The sequence below is a fragment of the Diprion similis genome, chromosome 12 (genome assembly GCF_021155765.1).
Source record: "Diprion similis isolate iyDipSimi1 chromosome 12, iyDipSimi1.1, whole genome shotgun sequence".
Taxonomy (NCBI): Eukaryota; Metazoa; Arthropoda; class Insecta; order Hymenoptera; family Diprionidae; genus Diprion; species Diprion similis.
Genome location: NC_060116.1, coordinates 7,828,764 through 7,849,296, shown reverse-complemented (window position 1 = coordinate 7,849,296; position 20,533 = coordinate 7,828,764). Strand labels below are relative to the sequence as shown.

The following is a 20,533-nucleotide window of genomic DNA, read 5'->3' as shown; positions in this document are numbered from 1 at the left end:
GCACGTTACAGTATTTGCGAGAAGATTTATAACTATATAACATGCAATAAATATATACCTAATGATCCGTATCTTTTGCATGTTCTCTTGCCGCAGGGATGCGGTAATTTAAATTAACCATTGTAAAAATGATCTAATACAAAAATATGTTCTCCGCCCGTTTTCAGATATACTAATTGGTATACTTTTAATCAGAGTTTGATACTTCCTTTACACAATCACAAATAGACACACCACATACGATACATCCTTTATAATCTATACAGAAAAATGGAACACTAATGCTGCTGATATATTGAGGATGTCACATTTTCATTTTTTTTTTTTTTTTTTTTTATCATGTTTCACGTAATTCATTAATGAAAGAAAAAGAAAAAAATTTTGCAGTGTAAGTAAACCGGAAACAAAACAAATGATGAAGAAAAAAAGGAATTTGAAATCATCTTTATTTTTGTTACCTAGATCTGTTCATCGCTTACGATAAAATTTACAGGTTTTAACATAAAAGCAACTTGACGTACTGCGGACCCGAGTGCGTAGAAGTAGATTATGAACCTTGCAGGAATGTTCAGTTGGAAGTTATGCAAGTTTATTCATTAAAACTACATTTCCTAATGATTCTTGTTTCGAGATTATTCCGCCACACATCGAGGCCAGAGTGATCAATAAATCCCAAACAAAGCTCGACGTATAAACAGCGCTGCTCACGTTCACCTAATTTAATTGGATATTGTATGCTTCGTAATCATTACAGGGGCTTAATGAGTCGAACGCAACTCGTTAAACTTTCCTGAATGAAATTGGGAAAAGCACGATATTTGAGTAAATTTGACGGCTCAACACGAAATAGAACGCCAAGAAGCTTCATCAAATTGAAATGAAACAAATAGAAATGGTGAATTTCTTCTCTTTTCGCGCTGATTGTAAGTGAAATGTGTTTAAACTATTATAAAATCGACGTGTAGGTAATACACTTGACTTTTTTATTTCGCGACTCGCGATCACCGCTTTAATTGAATAATACCTTGTATAATAATTTTTATCATAATTATTTTGTTACAATATAATTCGATAATGAAGGATATTAATTAGATTACTTGTTAGCGCGTAAGAGAATCTCCATGATGGAAAAATTTTCTTTCTTCATCTTGAATTTTGAAATTATCCATTAAATTCGACGAATTTTGCGGCATCCTGACTTCCAGATGAGAACAAAAATTTAAAGAATTTGTCTTTCGATACGTGCATAATTATTTTCACAAGCTCATGAGCTGTGGATTCAGAAGAGGTTCAAGTAAGGCTACGATAAAATGTTGAGAATTTATTTTTACATCAATAAAAGATGTGTACATTTATAAATCGATATAGTTTACTGAGCTATTAATATAGAATGATCTCGAAAGTATAGTATATCATATATAATATATATATAAATTCATTGTCATTGTATAATGTATATTTTGTACGGTAGTCTTGGATAGATTTCTGTACTTCGGATTACTCGCGAAATTCATTAGAATCTAAATTACATTAGTCATTAGTTTATCTATGCATGTGACATATACATATATGCATACAACGTATAATATTGATGATTATAGAGATGGCCGGATACGGTGTGCTTGACGAAGGAAGGTACACAGACTGATTTGGACGTTACAAAAGCTTATGCAAAAAATTAATCGAAAGGCACTCGTCGTTGCCAACGAGCCTCATATATTTCTATATATTACAACGATATTACAATACAGCTTACATATATATATATATATATATATATATATATATTATATCAATTCGTTCGATAACTCTTTGATTTAGGGAGATTGTCTTGGGTTGATATTGTACGGCTTGCTCATCTATTTCGTATCTGATCAATGTTTACTATTCTAAATTCTAATTTTTATCTATGGATTTGAATAATTTATGGTAAATCCCGCATTTTTAGGATCAAAAATGTAAATATTGAAGGAAAAAATATTCCGATGAATCTAAAACTCTTTCAACGTTTCGTCAATATTTCATTTATCAACGCTATGCGTTGACATTTAAAGGACACCTTCGTTACGATAAAAAAGACGACATATGAAAGCTGAATTTCTCTTATACGTAGGTACCTACATAGCCGTATGTTACTTTAAAGGAGGTCTCGCGGATTGGAAGCCACACGATATGTTCCACCTTCATTCTACTGATTGTGAGTATAACGAGAAAGCACGGATAACGAAATTTGGGCAAAGCTCGCTTCGCGTTTTCCTCGTTCAACACAGAGCACCCGTTGTGATATCTAATTTTTAAAACACCCGCAAACGGGTTAATTCCTTCAAATTGATTTCATTTCATTAATCTCTCAACTGGGGTTTTATCGTTGACAGCGATTATCTTCTCACAAAATCACACTTGCAATCGCAATATTTCGATCTCTGGATGTTCCGAAGGAGGGGGCGAGCTCATGTTATTGTACACTTGTGACACCGACGTTTGTTCGATTTTGACTTGCTCTCGCTTTCTTTATCCAGCCTTTTACGCATCGCATCTAAGAAATTTGAAAAAAAAAAAATTAGCTCTCAACGAGATATACGCTGACACAAAATTTAAGTTGTAATTTTGGCATTTTTTTTTTCTTTTCAGCAACTTCAAAGATCAGAAATAACAAACATTATTTTAAACAAATAATTTTTAATCCGATTACGTTTCTATAATTCGATCGTAATTAATCGTTACAACGAATGATGATAGTTACGAAGAACCGGATGGAATGACCGTATTTCAATGAGTCGATGCAGAGGAGCATCGACTCGTGTTAGTGTACCTCAAAATATCGCCACGTACTATTGTAAGCGTCTATAGCATAACTCGAAATCGGTTGTACTGTACATCGGCTCGCACAAAAACTTGAGCCTCATCCCAAGTACCAACTCTTGCCGGTTGTGTCGTCAGTCGGTTTTCTGCTTTCGTCGCGCGCGGTGTTACGCAGTGAAGTGAATTATTATCAGTTAAGTGAAATCAAGTGGTTCGCGAGTTGTTGTGATTCTGGACCGTCGAGAAGCTGAAGGTGACCGATGATGTCGAGGTGTGCAAGGTAAGAATGCAATAAAACTTCTTATTCAAGCCGCGGCGAAGGTAAACACAGTTCGTGTTGTTGTCGTTGTTTTCATGATCCGCTATTGTCGAGTGTTTAATTCGAACTCTATTGCTGAAAATTGTTCGCTACTTACCGGCAATAGATTTTTTATCGATGGCGGATAAAGCTTCGTATAATTCCTTGACGAGGTTTACTTCAGGATGCAAACCTGACGCCCATATCAACAGCATCCGAAAACCGTGTTCCTTGAAGCTCGACGAGCCTGCGATCGATTCTGGGGTAAATCTTTTCGTAACGCTGTCCCAAGGCCATAAATGATACAGGGCAATCAATGAAGAGAAAAAAGTTTGCAAAATTTTTCTACGTTTAATGCTAAAACTTTATATTTCTCTTTCCTCTTCATTGACGTTGTGATATCCCCGGAATTTCGATATTTAGGATGCGTATCAATATCGTACGTCATGAGATTCACGATTAGATCGATTTGAGATGCAATTCACAAGCTTATGCCCACGGAGAAATTTCGGAATCGTAGGGAGTTACCTGTGTACTGATGTTCGATGGCTCTGATTTGTTCGTGAGTGAACGCCCAGTGCAAGGCGAGCTTCTTCCAATCAGGCGGTGCGAGTTGTTTGTACGCTAATCTCCACAGAATGGACCTGAGTCTTTCAGGGAGATTAGCGCTCGCGCTGGATACACTTCCGCCTCGGGATTCTTCTCGCCAGCGTCTTCTGGCCGGAGTTAATTCGCGAACTTCCTTGTCGGAATTGGAATCCTCCTGAGTCGTAGATGGAGTGTGTAAAATAAGTAAACTTGCAACTTGATTATAAACTTTATGCATATTCGAGAACTCACCGGGGTCGGATAATCTAATCTTGCAGTTCTAATTATCATGTCCACGATCGCTGTAAAACTTCCTCTCGCCGCGATGTATAGGGGTGTTTTACCTCCCTGAAAAAACGGGGGAAAATACCCAAAAAATTTATCGTTGCTGTTCACGCAGTCGGTATTCTTACAAGGGGATCACTCCAGGTGTAAAATCGACTTAGGGTGGGATTTTCACGTAAATGGTTCGATGAATTACAAAGAAGAAAAAAAGGCTCAGAGCTACTCTTTGAACTTTTTCAATACAGGTGGGTGACAGGTGCGTAGCTAAAACATTTCGATTGGATATTGTTATTGAGAATAGAAAGAGCAATATTAATAAAAAATACTAGCAAATTTTTTTATCGTAACAGTTTTAAATGATTGTTTAACGCCGAAAAAAATAAAATATCCCGTAGGTATTTGATTCTAAAAATTTACGCTTTAGTTAACGTTTTCGTTTAGTAATTTTACGATGCAGGTATCAGGGTAGAAGTCATGCTTACTTGTTCACGTTGTTCGATGTTAGCTCCAGCTGCTAACAACAGCTTGCAGATATCTGTGTGTCCCATTTCGGCGGCAATGTGAATCGGCGACTGCAGTCTCTGCGAGTAAAACGGAACAACAGAAAATCTTCCGTGAATTTGCACTCATAATCAGCTGGACAGAATTCCAAAGTGTTTATTGCTTGCGGTATGATGAGAAAAACAGGAAAAGAACTTACAGAGTTGAGGCAGTTCAAGTCTGCTCCTTTGTTGATCAGTATTTCGACCGTTTCAACTTCGTTGTTTTGACAAGCCATGTGCAGGGGGGTATTTCCATTCTATAATTTAAATAGTCGTCAGACGAATGCTGAATTGAGAAAAATCAGTATATAAGTGATTCGACGCGAAAACCTCTCGGTCCTGTCGCTTCAATTAATAGTACCAAAGAATTTCCTTGATCGTAAACATCTCTGATGATGTGGCTGCCAACGTACCTTGCACTGCTTGTCAAGCGCAGCACCCTGCTGAACAATTGATTCGAGAATTCCCTTGCATCCTTGACTCGCAGCCACGTGTAAGGCGGTCATTCCTGACTAGCAAGTAAGAAAAGTATTACGGTAATTATGTAAATGGTATTTAAATGGCGAAATGAGATGCCAAAGATGGGCTCCGTTATACGCTAATATCTAATTGGTCTCCCGGTTTCACCCTCCCTGCACTAACAGGGAATATCACTCAAGGCACCGGCAACCTTCTATGTGGCATTATCGTATGTGGAACGAGGAAAATTACCTCGTCCCGAAGCTCCGTACTTGCGCCCATACGCAGAAGTAGTTGGGCGATACTCGTGTGTCTGGTAAGGGTCGCTACGTGCAGAGGGGTATTGCCCTCGTTGTCCTTTGCGTCCAGGTTTGCCCCGAGGCCGATAAAAACCTCCACTGCCTCGAGGTGACCCTCCGCACAAGCGCAGTGCATCGCCGTCTGACCTTTCTGCAAAATTTTTCGGTTCAATTTCTTGTCTTTCGTCTTATTCTCGACGTCAGTTAAGGGATAAATTTTAAGGTGAAGTTGTGCGCCGTCCTCACTCATGGGGGATCGATAAATCGAATCTTGTTTAAGCTTAGAATTTAATGGGCTTTATTTTATTCGTGGAAAATGAAGAGAAACGTTCGGGGACTGAAATTGGAGACAACTTTTCCTCTTATTACTCGTCGATGGGGTGTTGAGCTATCCAATGTCCAAAGTTTCGACAGCTTTTTCCAAGTGTAAGGGTGTGTTATTCGTTTCATGAAGGGCCGACACGTGTGGCCGGATGAGACATTCTCTCTATCCTCTCCGGTTTCTGGCTTTGTTATTAGTTAATTTCGTCCGTAAGTTAATTGAATCCTGAATATGATACTGCAGATGATTAGAAGTTTCGCGGAGCTCAAAGCTTCGACGACGCGTTATTTTAGTTCAAGTTATACGCAGTGAAGCTTGACATCGTTGTATGAAAAGTTACTACAATCGCGTCTGTGTATTGCCTGGGGTTAAGCATGAGACTCGCAATGTTCTTCGTTCCACACTCTTGCCTGCCTTGTAGTGCTGTCGGCTCTCGCTGCGAGTCTGGATCGTATTACGAATGTCTGCAGAAAATTAGAAAAGTTTTCTGAAAACTTTGCCAGTTTTAAAAAAGCAGCTATCAAAAGGTACCCTCATTGCATCAGAGACTCGCGGACAGCTTGCAAAAAGTAATTGAACCCACGTCCGGTATTCAATTAATAGCTTGAAATACGTGTAGTGTCTAAAAAGTAGGTGAAAAAAAATCAATACCTCTGGGAATCGGTTCAGTTGTTTTTTCTTTCAAGCTTTGTATCGATTTATACTTTGCGGAAAGCACCGCTTTGCCGACGTCTATATCGTCGCTCCTTGGAATATTCAATACAGTATTCTTCTCTGATGTTTATACTTTCCTTGAATTATGTACGGTTCAAAGAGTTCTACACCATTAAAAGTATAAAGCGAAAAACTAGTTGGGTTCAACTCGGAGCTCTCTAGAATATTGCAGTAGATATTCGTATTCTTAAACAGTAAAGTTCGACTGTGTTTCTGCAAAGACGCGACGTTTTTAGAGTTTTAGCTTTTCCTCCACCAACAATTGCGGAGTAGATTATTTGAGCAAAGACCTTAAGTAATTCGGTCTCTTTCTATCCTTTTGTTAATTCTGCGGAAATCGACAGATTTTAATGTAAACCTTATCTGGCCTGCAAATGCTACATTTTCTGAATTTTATTTCTACCTCGAGTGTCTGAAATTATAGCCACTCGAGAAAATATTTACACAGTCCGTTGGTTTAATTGAAAACGGTCGTAAAGAATATAACCAAATATTTGGAATGAGGGCTCGCCTTGAATTTTGCGCTTTATACTTTTAACACCTTGCTATGGATATTTACTCTCCTGTAGAAAAGTCGAAAAAAAGAATAAAAGACACGGAAAACTGTTGTGACCTTTATCCGGAAGTACGTCACGTTTCTCTAACTCATCTCTAAACTCTCCGTGCAATGTTTGGTACAGAAAAAAACCAGCCATTAATATCGTACTGAGTGCGGAAAAGTTGTGGGTGAAAAATGTGGATTTAATTTCCTGTTTGCGATCGCTGGTTTCGATGGTGGCATTCATCCTATGATCGAATATAGACGTAAACGGAGATACGTGCCTTGTCTGTCGCGGACAACCTGACACCAGGAACATTGGCCAGGGCTGTGATGACGGCCGGATGTCCGGTGAGGGCCGCATGATGAAGGGCTGTAGCTCCTGTGCAATCGGTTGCTTCTCCGTTCAGCGATTCGACAGCTTCGGCGAGGTACTTGACGACACCTACGCTGTTGCCCCGGGCACCGCACATCAGCAGGGTGTAATGTTTCTTTAAAGAGGCAATAAATAGTGTTTGTCACCCTGCACTGATATACGACTACCCCGTTATACTCTGATTCGAGGGATGAGGGAAGGAACAATCGATGGGCACTTAGGGACTTGGAAATTGACATGGTTGATGAATATCGTCGCGTATGATGGCAATTTATCTCTCCTGCCAAGTTCAACGTACAATTCATGGTGGTATATACGGTATATGGGTGTAACCGAATTGTTCTCTACACAATATTGAAAATGATCTTATAATATCCCGCTCTTTGTCTATATAAATTGATTGTCGGAGGTAAAAAATGATCTTTCCACCGTAGGAATAAATGATGAAAGAAAAATCACCGTCTACCTTGTCGTTAATCAAAGAATTCGTTCTGGACTCGTTCCCGTATTAACCTCTGGAGATCGTTAAAAAGTCACAATGGCTGTACCGAGCGACCTGAGATAAATAAGTAAACGAGCACGCGAACAATGTTATATTCGAATAACTTTCCTGTACCTCGTGTCATCGTAGTTTCGCATCGCCTTCCGGACCGCACTCAATTCTCTACTATTATTACAGATTTTCTGATACAGGGAATGTACGGAATTCGTTGGCAAATTTATAGTCAGGAAATCGATTTTCCGGAAGCTGTGCTCTGCTGCGAGGCGGTGCCCAGCTGCAGCACCGAGCTTCGAAAACAGTTAACTGTTTGCAGTCTGTTTCCACATCCTTTGGACAATCTGGGTCAGTTCTCCATACGGCGCTCAAGAATACTAAGTGTGAGGAAAAGGTCGCGAGAGATGAAGTCGAAAAAACAAATGGACCATCCATCACTGGGGTCTCATAATTTTTTTTAGTCTCTGCGGAAGAGGTAAATCATCGCAATTATCGGAAATACACGTGCGAAAGACGGTTGAACTAAAGAGGGTGCCGAACGAACTGCTGAGAGGTGTCGATAAATCTGATAATTACGAATAAAACCGCGAACTTTAGTTATTATATTTGACCCTTGACACCGCTGCAGGATTGTCTTGGAACAATCCATTACAATCACAACAATCTTATGACTCGGGACTGTAAATTAAGGTACCACATAAAACCTAAAAAGTATCTCTTTCGTCCAAAGAATTCGTTTTCATTGCTGCCTTTGCTACGCTTGAACGCGATTTTCGGGCATCGTAGAGCCAGTCCAAGAGAACAGCTCGTCGGATAAAGAGGGGTAGAAAAAGCGACTGGCACCTTATTACGTCCTTTTCTCTAAATTAAATATCTGTCCGTCTACTTACCCTTGACAATGAGACATTTGCTTTCACAGTCAGTTCGTTACTGTCGCAGCGGCAGAGATTGTACGTAAATTATATTTTCAAAGTACTCGTCAAAGAGATTCAAGATTAAAGATTATTCTGTGTTATTTATTCACTTAGGCAAATCGACAGTGATGCGATTTACTATTGATTAGTATTTGATGGCGTCTATTGCATATTATTAATTTACTGTCGTTCCGTTTTGAAGTATAAAATGGGATGAAATTACTACCGAAGCTATACTTCACAATTTTGTCTACCTTGTTAACTGCTGTTACATTTGCTCCGGCGTTAATTAACATTTTCACTGCGTCCTGGTGGCCGTGCCAAGCCGCCATGTGCAATGGCCGCATGCCAAACTGGAATAGAAAACAAGATTCATTTAGCAAACTTGATTGTCTTGAGATCTCGTATCTGCAACTTGGTGCGTATCTTATTGTCGAGTATTTTTTTTTTCTTTCTGTAGAAACTCCGTGGAAATTTCCGAATGTGTTTATTGATCGGAATCGTTGATACAGTGAGTGTGATTCGAATATTTTTCACATCTAACTCGAGGTTAAAATGGAAATGGAAGAACGGAAAAGGTAAATGCTTCAAGCGGATCGTTTGCCCTGATTTCACTCTAACGAGTTTCGCATCCGTATAGAGCCTCCTGTTTTATACAGTTAAATGAAAAAAGTCTTTTTTTTTTGGTGGTCTTCGATAATTTTCGTCGATGCCGCGTTAGCGAGCAGCAAACAAGTGGAAGATAGTTTTCTCGTCCTGCGTAATTTCATTAATAATAATCTGATGCATAGTCACACCGTATCTACAAATCTATAAGAAAAAATTAATCTCTAAAGAGAATACGGAGAATATAAGAAAAGCACAAATCCTCACAGGTATAAATCGGTCGTTTAATTTTCACCTGCACAGTAGGAAAATTTTATATTTCCGAAACAGATTTGTATACGTGTCCGTATACGGGCTTGAGGTACGCAACGAAGGAGTAAAATATAGTGACGCCTCGAGAAGGCATCGCATCACTTCGTGTCAAAGAAATTGGATAAAGTTTAACTCTCTCTCTTCACGGTAAAAAAGAATTTTAGGTTCACACGTGTTCCGCGTAACACGTATATACTCCCAACACTTTGACCTCGAAGTTCAACTGGAAAAGGGAAAAGGGAAAAGGCATTTCTTTCAGGGGTGAATACCTATCGATATTTCAAGCACCCAGAACATTGCTCGATTCTTTCGTTTACTAAACCGGATCGAATTATATCTTAATGCAGAGTCATTTTAGGGGCGTCTGGTGAAAATGGAATTTCATTTAATGATTACCCTCTTGATTAGTGTAAGGTTTTGACGAATGCCTACCTTGTCTCTCGCTTCGATGTCGCATTTCGCCTGTATCAGCATCTCAATGATCTCCGTGTTTCCTTTGGACGCTGCCCAGTGAATCGGCGCCCGTCCATACTGCGAAATAAAAAAATTACGTATGCACAAGTAATCAATGCACCGTTCAATCACGTACGACAATAATTTTACGGATCATCGTTATACTCACGTTGTTTCTCGAATCTACGTCAACAGTTTCTTTGAGCACTCTTCGAACGCTGTCGGTTTCGTTCTTTATCACAGCTTCGTGTAGAAGCAGGTCGTTTTTAAGTACTGAAATTCGTTACTCGACTGTGAGTTATTTCAAACTTCGCATTTATAAAGAGAAAGTTATCTATCTAGGGAGAAACCGTGTCTTGACACGCGACGATCAGAAACAGATAAGACGTAGATTTTGGTTAACCTACGAAAGTTAACTGCGTACCTACCTGTGATTTGATCTATGTTTTATATGCCGTTACGTCTGATTCTCCTATAATAAAGGTCGCATTACCTCAGCAAGTCAGGGGTATAAGCGTAAACGATGTAACGACAGCATTTGAACAGGAGGTAGCAGCTGAATTTTCACAGAATTTAAGCGTTTTCTCGGCTCCTGCATCTTGTCTTCAAATTTTTTAAAATAACGCTGTATATAACCGCGGATTTGGGAATTTCGGGGCTTATGGTTCATTCGAAAAATAATAATAACACGGGCACGTGGACTTTTAACGAGTGTATTTTTTATCCTGGGCTTATTGTTAGCATAACTGCGGCATCGCCGTCACGCGACACCTTTAATTTCACGACTCGCGTTGTATACTTTCGAGCTAAAACTCCAGCAGAGCATCCCTCGGACAATTGACTAAAATCTGCTGATATTCAACGCGCCATGCCGCGTAAGTTTCTTCTTTAGAGGCGTTGTTTCAGACTTTCTACCTTTCCGAGATTAGTGGTATAATACAAGTGAGCGACTAATGACAGGCGAGGGGGTTTTGCAAATTTTCATTATCACGATGAAACTGATTATTATTTTTATTTTTCACAACATTTATTTCAACTTTTTATCCGAGTGTTATAACAATAATTATATACTTCTTCTGGATCAGCCCTCGGCACTCTCTTTTTGTGTAATTGTCAGAAATTGAAATACCAGCCGTTTTATGGTTGGAATGCGGTCAACTCGCTCAGTAATGAACGTCGAAAATCTCACCAATTCCTAATTCTTGAGTACGTATATGTATATCTACAGCGTAAGATACGTATAATGGTCTCTAGTAAATATCGCGATATATATAGCGTCGCGCGTCCCCTTAAGATCCGAATACCGGTGATGGTCGGTAAAACGAATGATCAAATTTGATAATTCTAATATATGATGAAATATTCAATAATATGGAGTAATTTTCATTTTTCATATTTCGTTCTTGTTCGAAAAATGATAACGTGATGTTTTATTTGATCAATATAATTAATTGTTGATTATCTATTGCCTATGAGAGTTCTACTTCTATAAATAAATCAATTGACAGTTATTCAATGATATTCGGGATGTTTGACTTACTTCTAGCAGTCTTTTGATTCAGCACCTCGTCTTCCAACGCTTCCGACAAGTTGAGAGGACGCGGGATTTTAGATTTTGTCATTTTGAGGTCTTCGTTGTCCGTCATTATGAAGCTTTTTCGTAACTACATTTCCTTTAATCAGAGGTGGGTTTTCGGCACACGTAGATATGGATGAAATATGCACGATAATCGAAATCCGATAATGGAATTGAGTCGTCTACAACCCATTTTCGCACTATAATAAATATACGAATTGGAGAAGTTTTGCAATGAAGAATTTCGAAGATCTTCCACTATCTTCTGCTCTGTCATAAATATATATTACACTCTCATTTCCTGTTTTCTCCTTACCTTGGACAATATAAACCGTACACGATATATTATGCAATTTTCAATTTGCTTTTCATCCTTGTCAGATTATGTACTTTAATATACCATGTTTTTTTCACTTCCGTTATTCTTTACCCTCTTTAAATATGAAAAGGTATCTTTTCCGACGAACGGCAGCTATTTACTCTCAGCTTTTTTTCGTCTTATGCCTCACGTATTTTTCATCTTTTACTAATGAATCTCCAGCCCCAAAGTGTGATTTCAATTCGATTATCTACCACGCGGTCATGTTTTTTCAGTCAACTCCTCCGTAAATTCAGAGCTACTGCGTCGCTAAGAGCACTTCAGCAATCTGCTGCTTCCTCGGAATAGTATCCCACCGAGTTTTGTCCTTTCTGTGCTCGGTTGTACCCTCTCTCGTAGATTACTCCATTTACCTTAGCAGATTGCACTTAGGGTGACCTGTACGAATAAAAAAACACAGTAAATCTATGGAAAGATATTTTTGAATTTATTATTTAGAATGATTAAATCCGTTTTCGGATCTGACGTAATTGGGGGTGACGGAGTGTACGTTAATCTTCGAAAAAAATCTTTTTAACTCCCCTTGGTTTGGAAAATTATACACGTGTCGAGAGTTGACGACGGATTTTAGTGAAATAATAATACCGGTAGAGATAAATCAAGACAAATCAAGAATCGGTTTTCCCCTTTGAGGTCGATTTTAGTCGTAAATGCGTGATTATTCTAATTCACGGGAAAATATTATCCCCGGTATCTCTGTTCTACAATCTTATTCCGCAAAGTGCTTACTTCAATTTTTCTCATCTCATCATCTATTAATTTACATTAGAAGTTGCGTTTGACTTGTTTTAGGACCAAATGATTTTTCTTAACGTATTACAGTGCGATCATTTAAGCTTTTATCATACTCTTCTACTGTTTGAATTCCGTGACGACAATATACCCTTTCAGTATCGGCCCAATGTCTTAGACAATGCGGCAATTGTATATCGCACAAATAATCCGTAAGTACGATCTACTGTAAGCGGTCCGTCAACCTGGCCGAGATCTTGACTGCGAATTCTCTCCGGAAATAGAGGGATCAATATGCAGCACTTTGAATATGGCGATATCACAAGGAACGACAGGTCCTGCTGCTTCCCGTTTCCTTTTCTTCGTCCTTGCTCTAGTGCGCCGTTTTATGAGTTCGAGTGACTGTATAGTCCTACGAAGATGTTTTCTCTCCGCTTTCTGTAATCACCAACCCTGTCTGTATATATTGACACTTCTTTTTTTCTCATCTTCTGATCAATTAACGCGGACGTAGGTGTATGCGGTGCCCGAAACTTGAGATTAAACTTGCGCAACGTATTCGGCGGGATATTATGCGCGCGATACGTGTGTGGTTCAGAGATTTTTCTATTCAAGACTCGTCCTAGATTGTCGAATTCGTCTAGTATCTCTATGAATTGCAAAAAACTCTATGTTTATCGGCAATTTTGACACATTCTTTGTGAAGTAAAATTAATGGTCAATTGCAAATTAATTATTGGTATACTTAGGTGCTAACTTGTCGGATCGCAATTTCCATAGAAACTTTCATTTCCTATGCTTTCGAGAGAATAATTGTTCTGCAAGAAGCTTTTTGGAAAACGCTGCTTTTCGACAGTATTTTAAATAATATCTAGACACAAATGGAACATGCTGGATGAAAATTGGGCGAAAACAACTTGTCTTATCAAGTGTGATCATGAGTTGAAATTTCAAACAAATTAAAAATCATACAGTTTCAGTGACGTGCACCCATAAGGTATATATTTAATTACATTATTTTTTTTTAATTTGCCCGGCCAATCAATCTTTTGCACTGAAACTCAGATCCTGAAATGAATGAGGATTTGAGTCAATTATACGTACACTGTGTAGTCACGAGTGTACTCGTCAAGTATGTATTCTCTTCATCCTCAATACCATGAATATGCAAATATCATACTAATTTTCACGCAAATGTAAACCTGGCGGCATTCGATGTTTCCTGATAAAAACCAAACACGCTTTTTACATTAATATTCCTATAAATCGAAGGACAATAATTGCACGCATATATGAACATGCCCGGAGCTGTCGGAAGGCTGAATGTTAGTATGTAATAAATATTGTTGGTAGAATCGATAATTGTCACTCGGTAAATATTACAAAAGGGGAAATTATGGTATCGTTCACTGATTCCCAAAAGTTCATACTAAAGTTCTATTTTTGTACCTTTGTAAGGGGTGAAAAGAGTTGGTATATTCGCTTTCAAGTGACCCAAATTTAAACTTCTTTCATATCTGATCGTTACTTTAAATCCTCCTTGAAATTATAAAACCTATATAACACTATACATGCCACACGTATTTGATATGACAGATATCAATCATGAGTGAAAAAACAAACAAATGAATCAACTAGAAGGATATCCGTATATTGTGCAAGCAACGAAGCTTAGGTGATCGGTACGGTGAACGGAGTCGTTGATCTAAATCAGCGTGTTATAATTTAATTGGGTAAAGTCCTCAATGCCTGGTATTTGAGGCAAGTTCAAAAGCGAGTCCAACAAATCGAATTGACGACCTAGACATCCATCAGGGTGTCCAGTGGTGCGACAACGAGTACGAGGGCGGGGTCGCCTGTCCCACACCTGCTCGAGGTCGATATAAACGCCTGGTGAACTTCCAACTCCGTTGTTTTCGGTTGGCTTGGGTCGGTAGTTGTGTTGGTTCGCATATCGGCTCCCACCCGTGTGCGCGATGATGATATTGCGACCAATTCCATTTGCGTTATGGCACCAGTATTCTATACTCGACACAAATTTCACCGAGAGTCGTCGAGGCTCCTCTCAGTCGGTAAAATAAATGGCGACGAAGGATCTGGTCACAGTAGTTCTGCTCATGCTTTCAATTCTTGGAAGCAGAAGATCAACACACAGGATCGAAACTCCTGACTTTATCTTTGTGGCGTCGTCGTAGGTAACGTACTCTTCCAACACGAAAGTTGAATCCTTTGTGTAACTATTTCCGTGCAGTTTTTGCACTGAAAAAAACTCTGGACACTTGGATTTACTGTTTTGTAGAGACCTGTAGTGTCGAGAATTGTCAACCATTCGGCATCTTTTTAGTTCATCAGTCAAACAAGTTCTCTGGCACAGCTCATGCTTTAAAATCGGGCATTCTGATAACAACAGCGGTCATTATTTCGAACACGAACCTCGTTGGAGCATGGATTGTAGGTGTATTTATAACATGTAGAGAGATGCGTGCGGGACAAAGAATTTCTTTGCTATAACAGAGATGTCAGACACGCTTGCTCGTTAATTAGACACACCAGGGAGTTCTGATTTTCGGATTCCCTTATGTCGTTTCGGAGTAATTTGGAGAAAGTCTTCTGCTCGGATTATGGTGCGAGGCAATAAGACACGTCGGACGACGATTCCCAAAAGATTGCGATTGCTTTCATTGAAATTTCGGTGGGATTTACTCGTTGCGTTTTAATGGCAAGTTGATTGATCTTTGTTTTATTTTCCGCCCATTAACCAAGTTGTTTCAGTGAAAACCAAGACCATCGCACAGTAGTCTGTTACCCAGAAGGGATGTTTGGTTTGGCAGTTGCGACGATCGAAAAAAAAGAACTCTCTCAGTTCTCCAGAGACACGGTGGAATAAGGGTAGATATCCACGTTGAAGAAGGTTAATAAAACCTGCACCCACGGTGAAATATCTTTGGGGGTAAGAGAAAAAATATGGCCGGAATTTTTACATCCCAGTAGGTTTGACCCTGCAGCTTCTCTTTACATGGAAATACGATCGACATTCAAATGGAGTTCTGGAAGGGATATACATACATGAAACAACCTCTGGTGCCTCGAGTAGAGTTGTCTTTTATTAAATTGCGACGTTGTCGTGGTTCTGGTATTTGTTTCTTCACTCGCCTGTAGATTACGGTGTTCACCTCCTAAGCGCACACCATGACATCCTGGTATTTAGCTCTCGGCTCAAGCTTTACAAACGAAAGAAATACCCCTGCGAAAATAGGAATGGAACATGGATCTATACTCCTACAGTTTTTATTCTATTCGTCGTGGTCGTAACCACGGATAGCTCATGACCAGAACGTGAATTGATAATTATCTATGCTTAAAAAGTTGGCCTTTCTTTCGCGTAGATCAACCATCGATTAAACTACCTTTTATCTAGATTTTCCGGAAAATTTCTTTTCACCTTCGCGATATATAGTAGACTTCTGCATAGCCTATCTGCCCGTGGCGCAATATCTTCTCCGGGATTTTTTCCCTAGGGCATGCGTGAACGAAATAAATCAGTGAATCTGTCCACCGATTCCACGGTGGAAACTCGAGGTAGCTTCTCCCGAGCGAGAAGGTACCGTAGCTTCAAACACGATGGTCTTGGCTCATCCAGCGCGTGTTGGGTTTACAATATTTCACCGTTGTCCAGATATTTCTGGGACTCGTTTAAATTTGGACCGTTTTATGGGCGGCATGAAGGACTAAAGCGTCATCTCGTAAGGCTTTATTTGTGCCGGTAAAAATGCCTGATTTTTCTTTTCGTTCATTTCTCCACCAGCTGCTAAGCTTGCATTACTTTTCATTCTTTGTTTGCTCTTCTACACGTCACGTTATAGCTTTTGGCTTCTCTCCCCTCGCCCAGCGAGCCTGTCCGCGACTCGATATTTATGGACAAAACGTGTCGCGGACTAGTCCAGCTGTAATCAGATCGCTGCGAGGGTGCAAATACCGAAGTCGAGAAACGCCATTGGAATCCACTCGGCATTATTAATACAGGGTTCTCTTCTGCTCCCAATGTAGTAAACAAAAGCCGTTTTTACATGTAAAAATTGTCACGAGGTCGTGGCTTTCTGTCCGTCTAATCGGAGACTTAACATGAGTATAAATAAATTCATGAATATCTAAACGTTGGCATTTTATACTTTTCCTGGTCGAGTGTTTTTTCGACAAAAAGTGGACCGTGCGAAATGCAGTTTTTATATACACGTTGGCGATGTGAAATCAGGCTGAAATAAAACCATACAGTACGGTCGAAATCACATTGCGAACGTATAATAAAAGGTGCAATGGGGGTGAATCGTGTAAAAAATTAACCCCGTGGATACAAGCGGATGGTGTGAAGTGACAAATGGCGTGACAGATACTCGCCCAAGATTGCAAGATTATAACAGCGCGCGACAATTTCATTACACAAGAGTGGTTTGGTGTCAGACAGCCTTGACTAATTCTGCCAAAGTTAACCCTAACCTTTCTTAACGTCGTCGCATGGGCAGATTTGCCACCTGGCTTCGTGCGCCACCCTCATGCATGGCTTAAGCTTTACTTATGCTGAGTTTTGTCGCGCACTCGTGAAGCAGAGTGACACTAAAAATACCGGCGTACATACGTAAAATGCTGCGACTTCGTCACGTTTCTCTATTATTCCATTTCTCTATTTTTATTTTCACTACCGCAGCGTGCACCAAAGCGTGTATTCCCGCATGTGAACACACACGCTTATACACAAGGCTTTGATGCTTCTGTACAATGTTGAAATGAAAGGAGAACGAGGTTTCACGCAAAATGGGCTTTTCTGAGTTTGGCATGTGAGTGATGTGCACAATTCATCGAGGTGCACCGCGAGCTCACACTCCAATATTGGTTTATTCATTTTATCCCCTGACATGTATCAATTTCAATTCGCGAACATTTTCATACGATTGAATTAATTCCGACATGAACTGCCGTCGTCTTGACATTATCAAACGATTTATCTTGCTTTCGGTATTCTAGTCGGCTTTCGATGAACAGAACGAGGCGGAATATGAATTCGTATTCATGCCGTGCATTCGCGTTGCCTCCAGCATAAGTTAAGGTAACTATGTGCCATTTAACGATGGATGAAAACTTTCCGACTGATAGCTACCTAATACCTCCCGTGGTTACGTCGTTAGCGTATATCGTGGAAAGTTACGCGCAATTCAATTTTTTTGCGAACAATTTAGGAAGATCTTTACTTCCATTGCTAAATTATTCACGTATATTTTTATTAATATAAAATCAAGCCCACCGTGAGCTTTTTTTGCCGTATAGAAAAGCAGATGATATTTTATGTCTATTCTGTCTTTGTGATAGACTCAGAATTTATAACTCTGTGTTTGTTTCGTGATATAAGATCAACCTGGTATGCTGGTGAATTGTGGGCTTAGTGTATAATTACGTTGATCCACGGCGCGAGCGGACCCTCTTGCCTTTAGAAATTCATGTATCGTCTTGATTTATCGCAGATAGTGCGTATTCCCCAGAGGCGCTCTTGTACTGCCCGAATCCTGACGTCGAATTTTGCCATCAAAGCTTGCCGTCCCTCCTTTGAAGATGTCGAGAGCCCATTTCTTTTCTGACTCATGACCATGCAGGAATAAGTTCTTTCATTACTGATATTATTAATGTAAAAAGCTCATTTTTCATCCTCTACAATTTAGCAGGAATTTTGATTAAATCTGGGGTTATACCTATACCTGTATATATATATGTGTGTGTATATGTATATATATATATGACGGTGAATAATATTTTCTCGTAAATTGGAATATCTCGCGTGCATGAAACTGGGACGCAGAACGGTGGGGATTGAAAAGTCGTCGGGCGTTGAACGCGGTTTGAAATAATTGATCCATACGTTCGCAGAGTCATGCATAGTGCCTCAATTAATTCAACAATAATATATTCAATCAGCGATATTGAAATTCTCTCAATATACGATCGCGCATGTATAGAAAGCAATAATTCGTGATATAAAAAATCTGTCCCAAAATTTAATCCCTTACAAAAGTAGGAACAACAGTACCTATACCATAATATGTTATGTGACATAAGTATTGGATCTTCATCTCTTTGCTACCAAAAACACAAGGAGCTTTGAATTTTCAATGCAACAAGTAACTGGAACGTGATTTCGATCGGCGCGCTCGCACCCAGGCAAGTACAAGTATGCTATCGCTTACCTATAACGTCTCGACGAAAGTCGACTCCAACTGACCACGTCGCGTTAAACGAGCTTTCGAAAGCAGCTTCTTGACGGACGGTGCGACGGCCAGCTTTTCAGTGGCTGACGCCAGGCGTCGACGGTGCGAAGCGTCCGCGGGGCAGCGCGCGACTGCCACAACCCGAGGACGCCGACCCCCGCGAACCCCCGACAAACCCCGAGGTCGATACGTGCGCTGCTGCCACGTGGTGGTAGCGTCCGTTGCGAAATCCTAGCAACATTCGGGCATGTTAATAATAATTCATAACATTCGTAACATTCCCGGAAGCAAGGCGTATCCCAGGGGCCGCCGACCCTCTACATTCAGGATCGTTCTGACCCTTGGCGCAGCGCTGACCACGGCAATTCGTACTCATTTATGTCGGGTGTAAGGGTGGAGGGGATGTTCCGTAATTACGGAGGTATTGCCGTTATCTAGTTCAGGTTTGCTTTATACGATTACCCGCCATTTTTACTCACACAGGTATTAATCCTTTGAGTTGGTTAGTGGTAGTGGTTTATTTTTTTTATTTGGATATTTAGAGAACTTGTCGACATATTCCCTCGCGGCTTTTGCCAATTCTGATTATTGCGATGTAACTTAATTTATTATTGTTAGAAAGAAATTAATTGAAAAAAGTCGGTAAACTTTAAGGAATAATTTATTTACGAGAAAGTTAACTCTCTATACGTATACATGTTTTACGTAAATTATATCTTTTTGGGATCACTGATTATGAATCAGAAATCAGATTTTTTAATTCGAGATGCCGGGTACGATATGATGGATAAAAATTTTTAATTCCATCGAATCCGGAGAAAAAATTCTGTCCAGGAACGTTTTGGCGTCGCTGATTACAAATCTGAAATCAGATTTTCAAAATCTAGCATGGCCAATTTAATCAGTGACTCCGAAAACCCCTGTATAGAGTTTTTTTTTTATTATATTCGATCAAATTTTAAATTTTCCTCAACCATATTGGATCCACCATCTTAAATTTTTTAAATTTTATTTCAGATTCGTAATCAGCGACCTCAAAAAATCATAGAACACTATTTTGTTATAAATGTTTACTCGGCATATTAATGTGTGACTCAAAGGGTTAAATTTGATGTGGAATTTAACGTACGCGAGCTAAATAGTTTGAATGAAAAACTCTTCGTTTCTTTTGACATCAGAAGAGGGATGTTAGGGTTGGTTATTGTAACGGCAATTTATTACGCCTTCAGGGCAAAATATATATACTCGACCGATGACGGGTAATTATTCGGTGAAAATTAGGCAACAATGGATTTAGGTTATTAACTTCCTCTGCTTCTCTTTATCCTCGCTGTAAAGTTTTACTAAAATTTCTCCCTGCAGTAGAAAGAGAGCAAACTCAATCTGTCATCCATTGAAACTTTGAGGAGGATTTATTTAGGTACTTTGAAGTCTAGAGGTTCTAGCAGTTTCTTGAGAGATATGAAAACTATAGTTACGATCATTCTGATCGAACTGTACTTGTGTCTGTCTCACTCCAGCTGATAATGAATCGGAGAATTCTACGAGATTTAATCGATCAGGATAACGCTCTAAGCGATTTTAAACAGTA

General features: G+C 39.5%; 2 protein-coding genes across 6 annotated transcripts in view; one reads left to right on the top strand and one right to left on the bottom strand.

Moving 5' to 3' along the window:
• Positions 1–1,795, top strand: part of LOC124413431 (heterogeneous nuclear ribonucleoprotein 27C-like) — a 31,950-nt gene extending 30,155 nt beyond the window's left edge. Inside the window, exon 9 of the mRNA XM_046893994.1 lies at positions 1,602–1,795. Coding sequence (XP_046749950.1) covers positions 1,602–1,648 — 47 coding nt within the window. The 3' untranslated portion in view covers positions 1,649–1,795. The remainder of the gene's footprint in view (positions 1–1,601) is intronic.
• A 281-nt stretch (positions 1,796–2,076) lies between these two features.
• LOC124413430 (ankyrin repeat and death domain-containing protein 1A-like) lies at positions 2,077–18,994 on the bottom strand. 5 transcript variants are annotated; one of them, XM_046893985.1, is made up of 15 exons: positions 18,922–18,934; positions 12,808–13,103; positions 11,545–12,337; positions 10,174–10,277; positions 9,984–10,082; positions 8,888–8,986; positions 7,132–7,338; positions 5,227–5,424; positions 4,929–5,027; positions 4,674–4,772; positions 4,456–4,554; positions 3,941–4,036; positions 3,629–3,863; positions 3,219–3,359; positions 2,077–2,536 (listed from the first exon to the last, which is right to left on the bottom strand). In XM_046893985.1, exons 3-15 carry the CDS (start codon positions 11,648–11,650, stop codon positions 2,451–2,453), a joined length of 1,668 nt encoding a protein of 555 aa, XP_046749941.1. In that variant the 5' UTR covers positions 11,651–12,337; positions 12,808–13,103; positions 18,922–18,934; the 3' UTR covers positions 2,077–2,450. The 5 variants fall into 5 exon arrangements, with proteins under 5 accessions (XP_046749941.1, XP_046749944.1, XP_046749942.1 ...); XM_046893988.1 differs by having other exon boundaries at positions 3,219–3,347; XM_046893986.1 differs by having other exon boundaries at positions 12,843–13,103.
• Between the last annotated feature and the right edge of the window lie 1,539 nt (positions 18,995–20,533).

What these genes read in the sequence shown, in the direction of transcription:
- LOC124413430 (XM_046893987.1), bottom strand. Translation starts at nt 11,650, where the DNA reads ATGACGGACAACGAAGACCTCAAAATGACAAAATCTAAAATCCCGCGT. An exon ending in ACGTAGATTCGAGAAACAAC is followed by an intron (nt 10,083 to 10,173) that starts GTGAGTATAACG and finishes TTTATTTCGCAG; the next exon opens with TATGGACGGGCGCCGATTCA. An exon ending in CGATAAAAAATCTATTGCCG is followed by an intron (nt 2,537 to 3,218) that starts GTAAGTAGCGAA and finishes CAAATTTCTTAG; the next exon opens with ATGCGATGCGTAAAAGGCTG.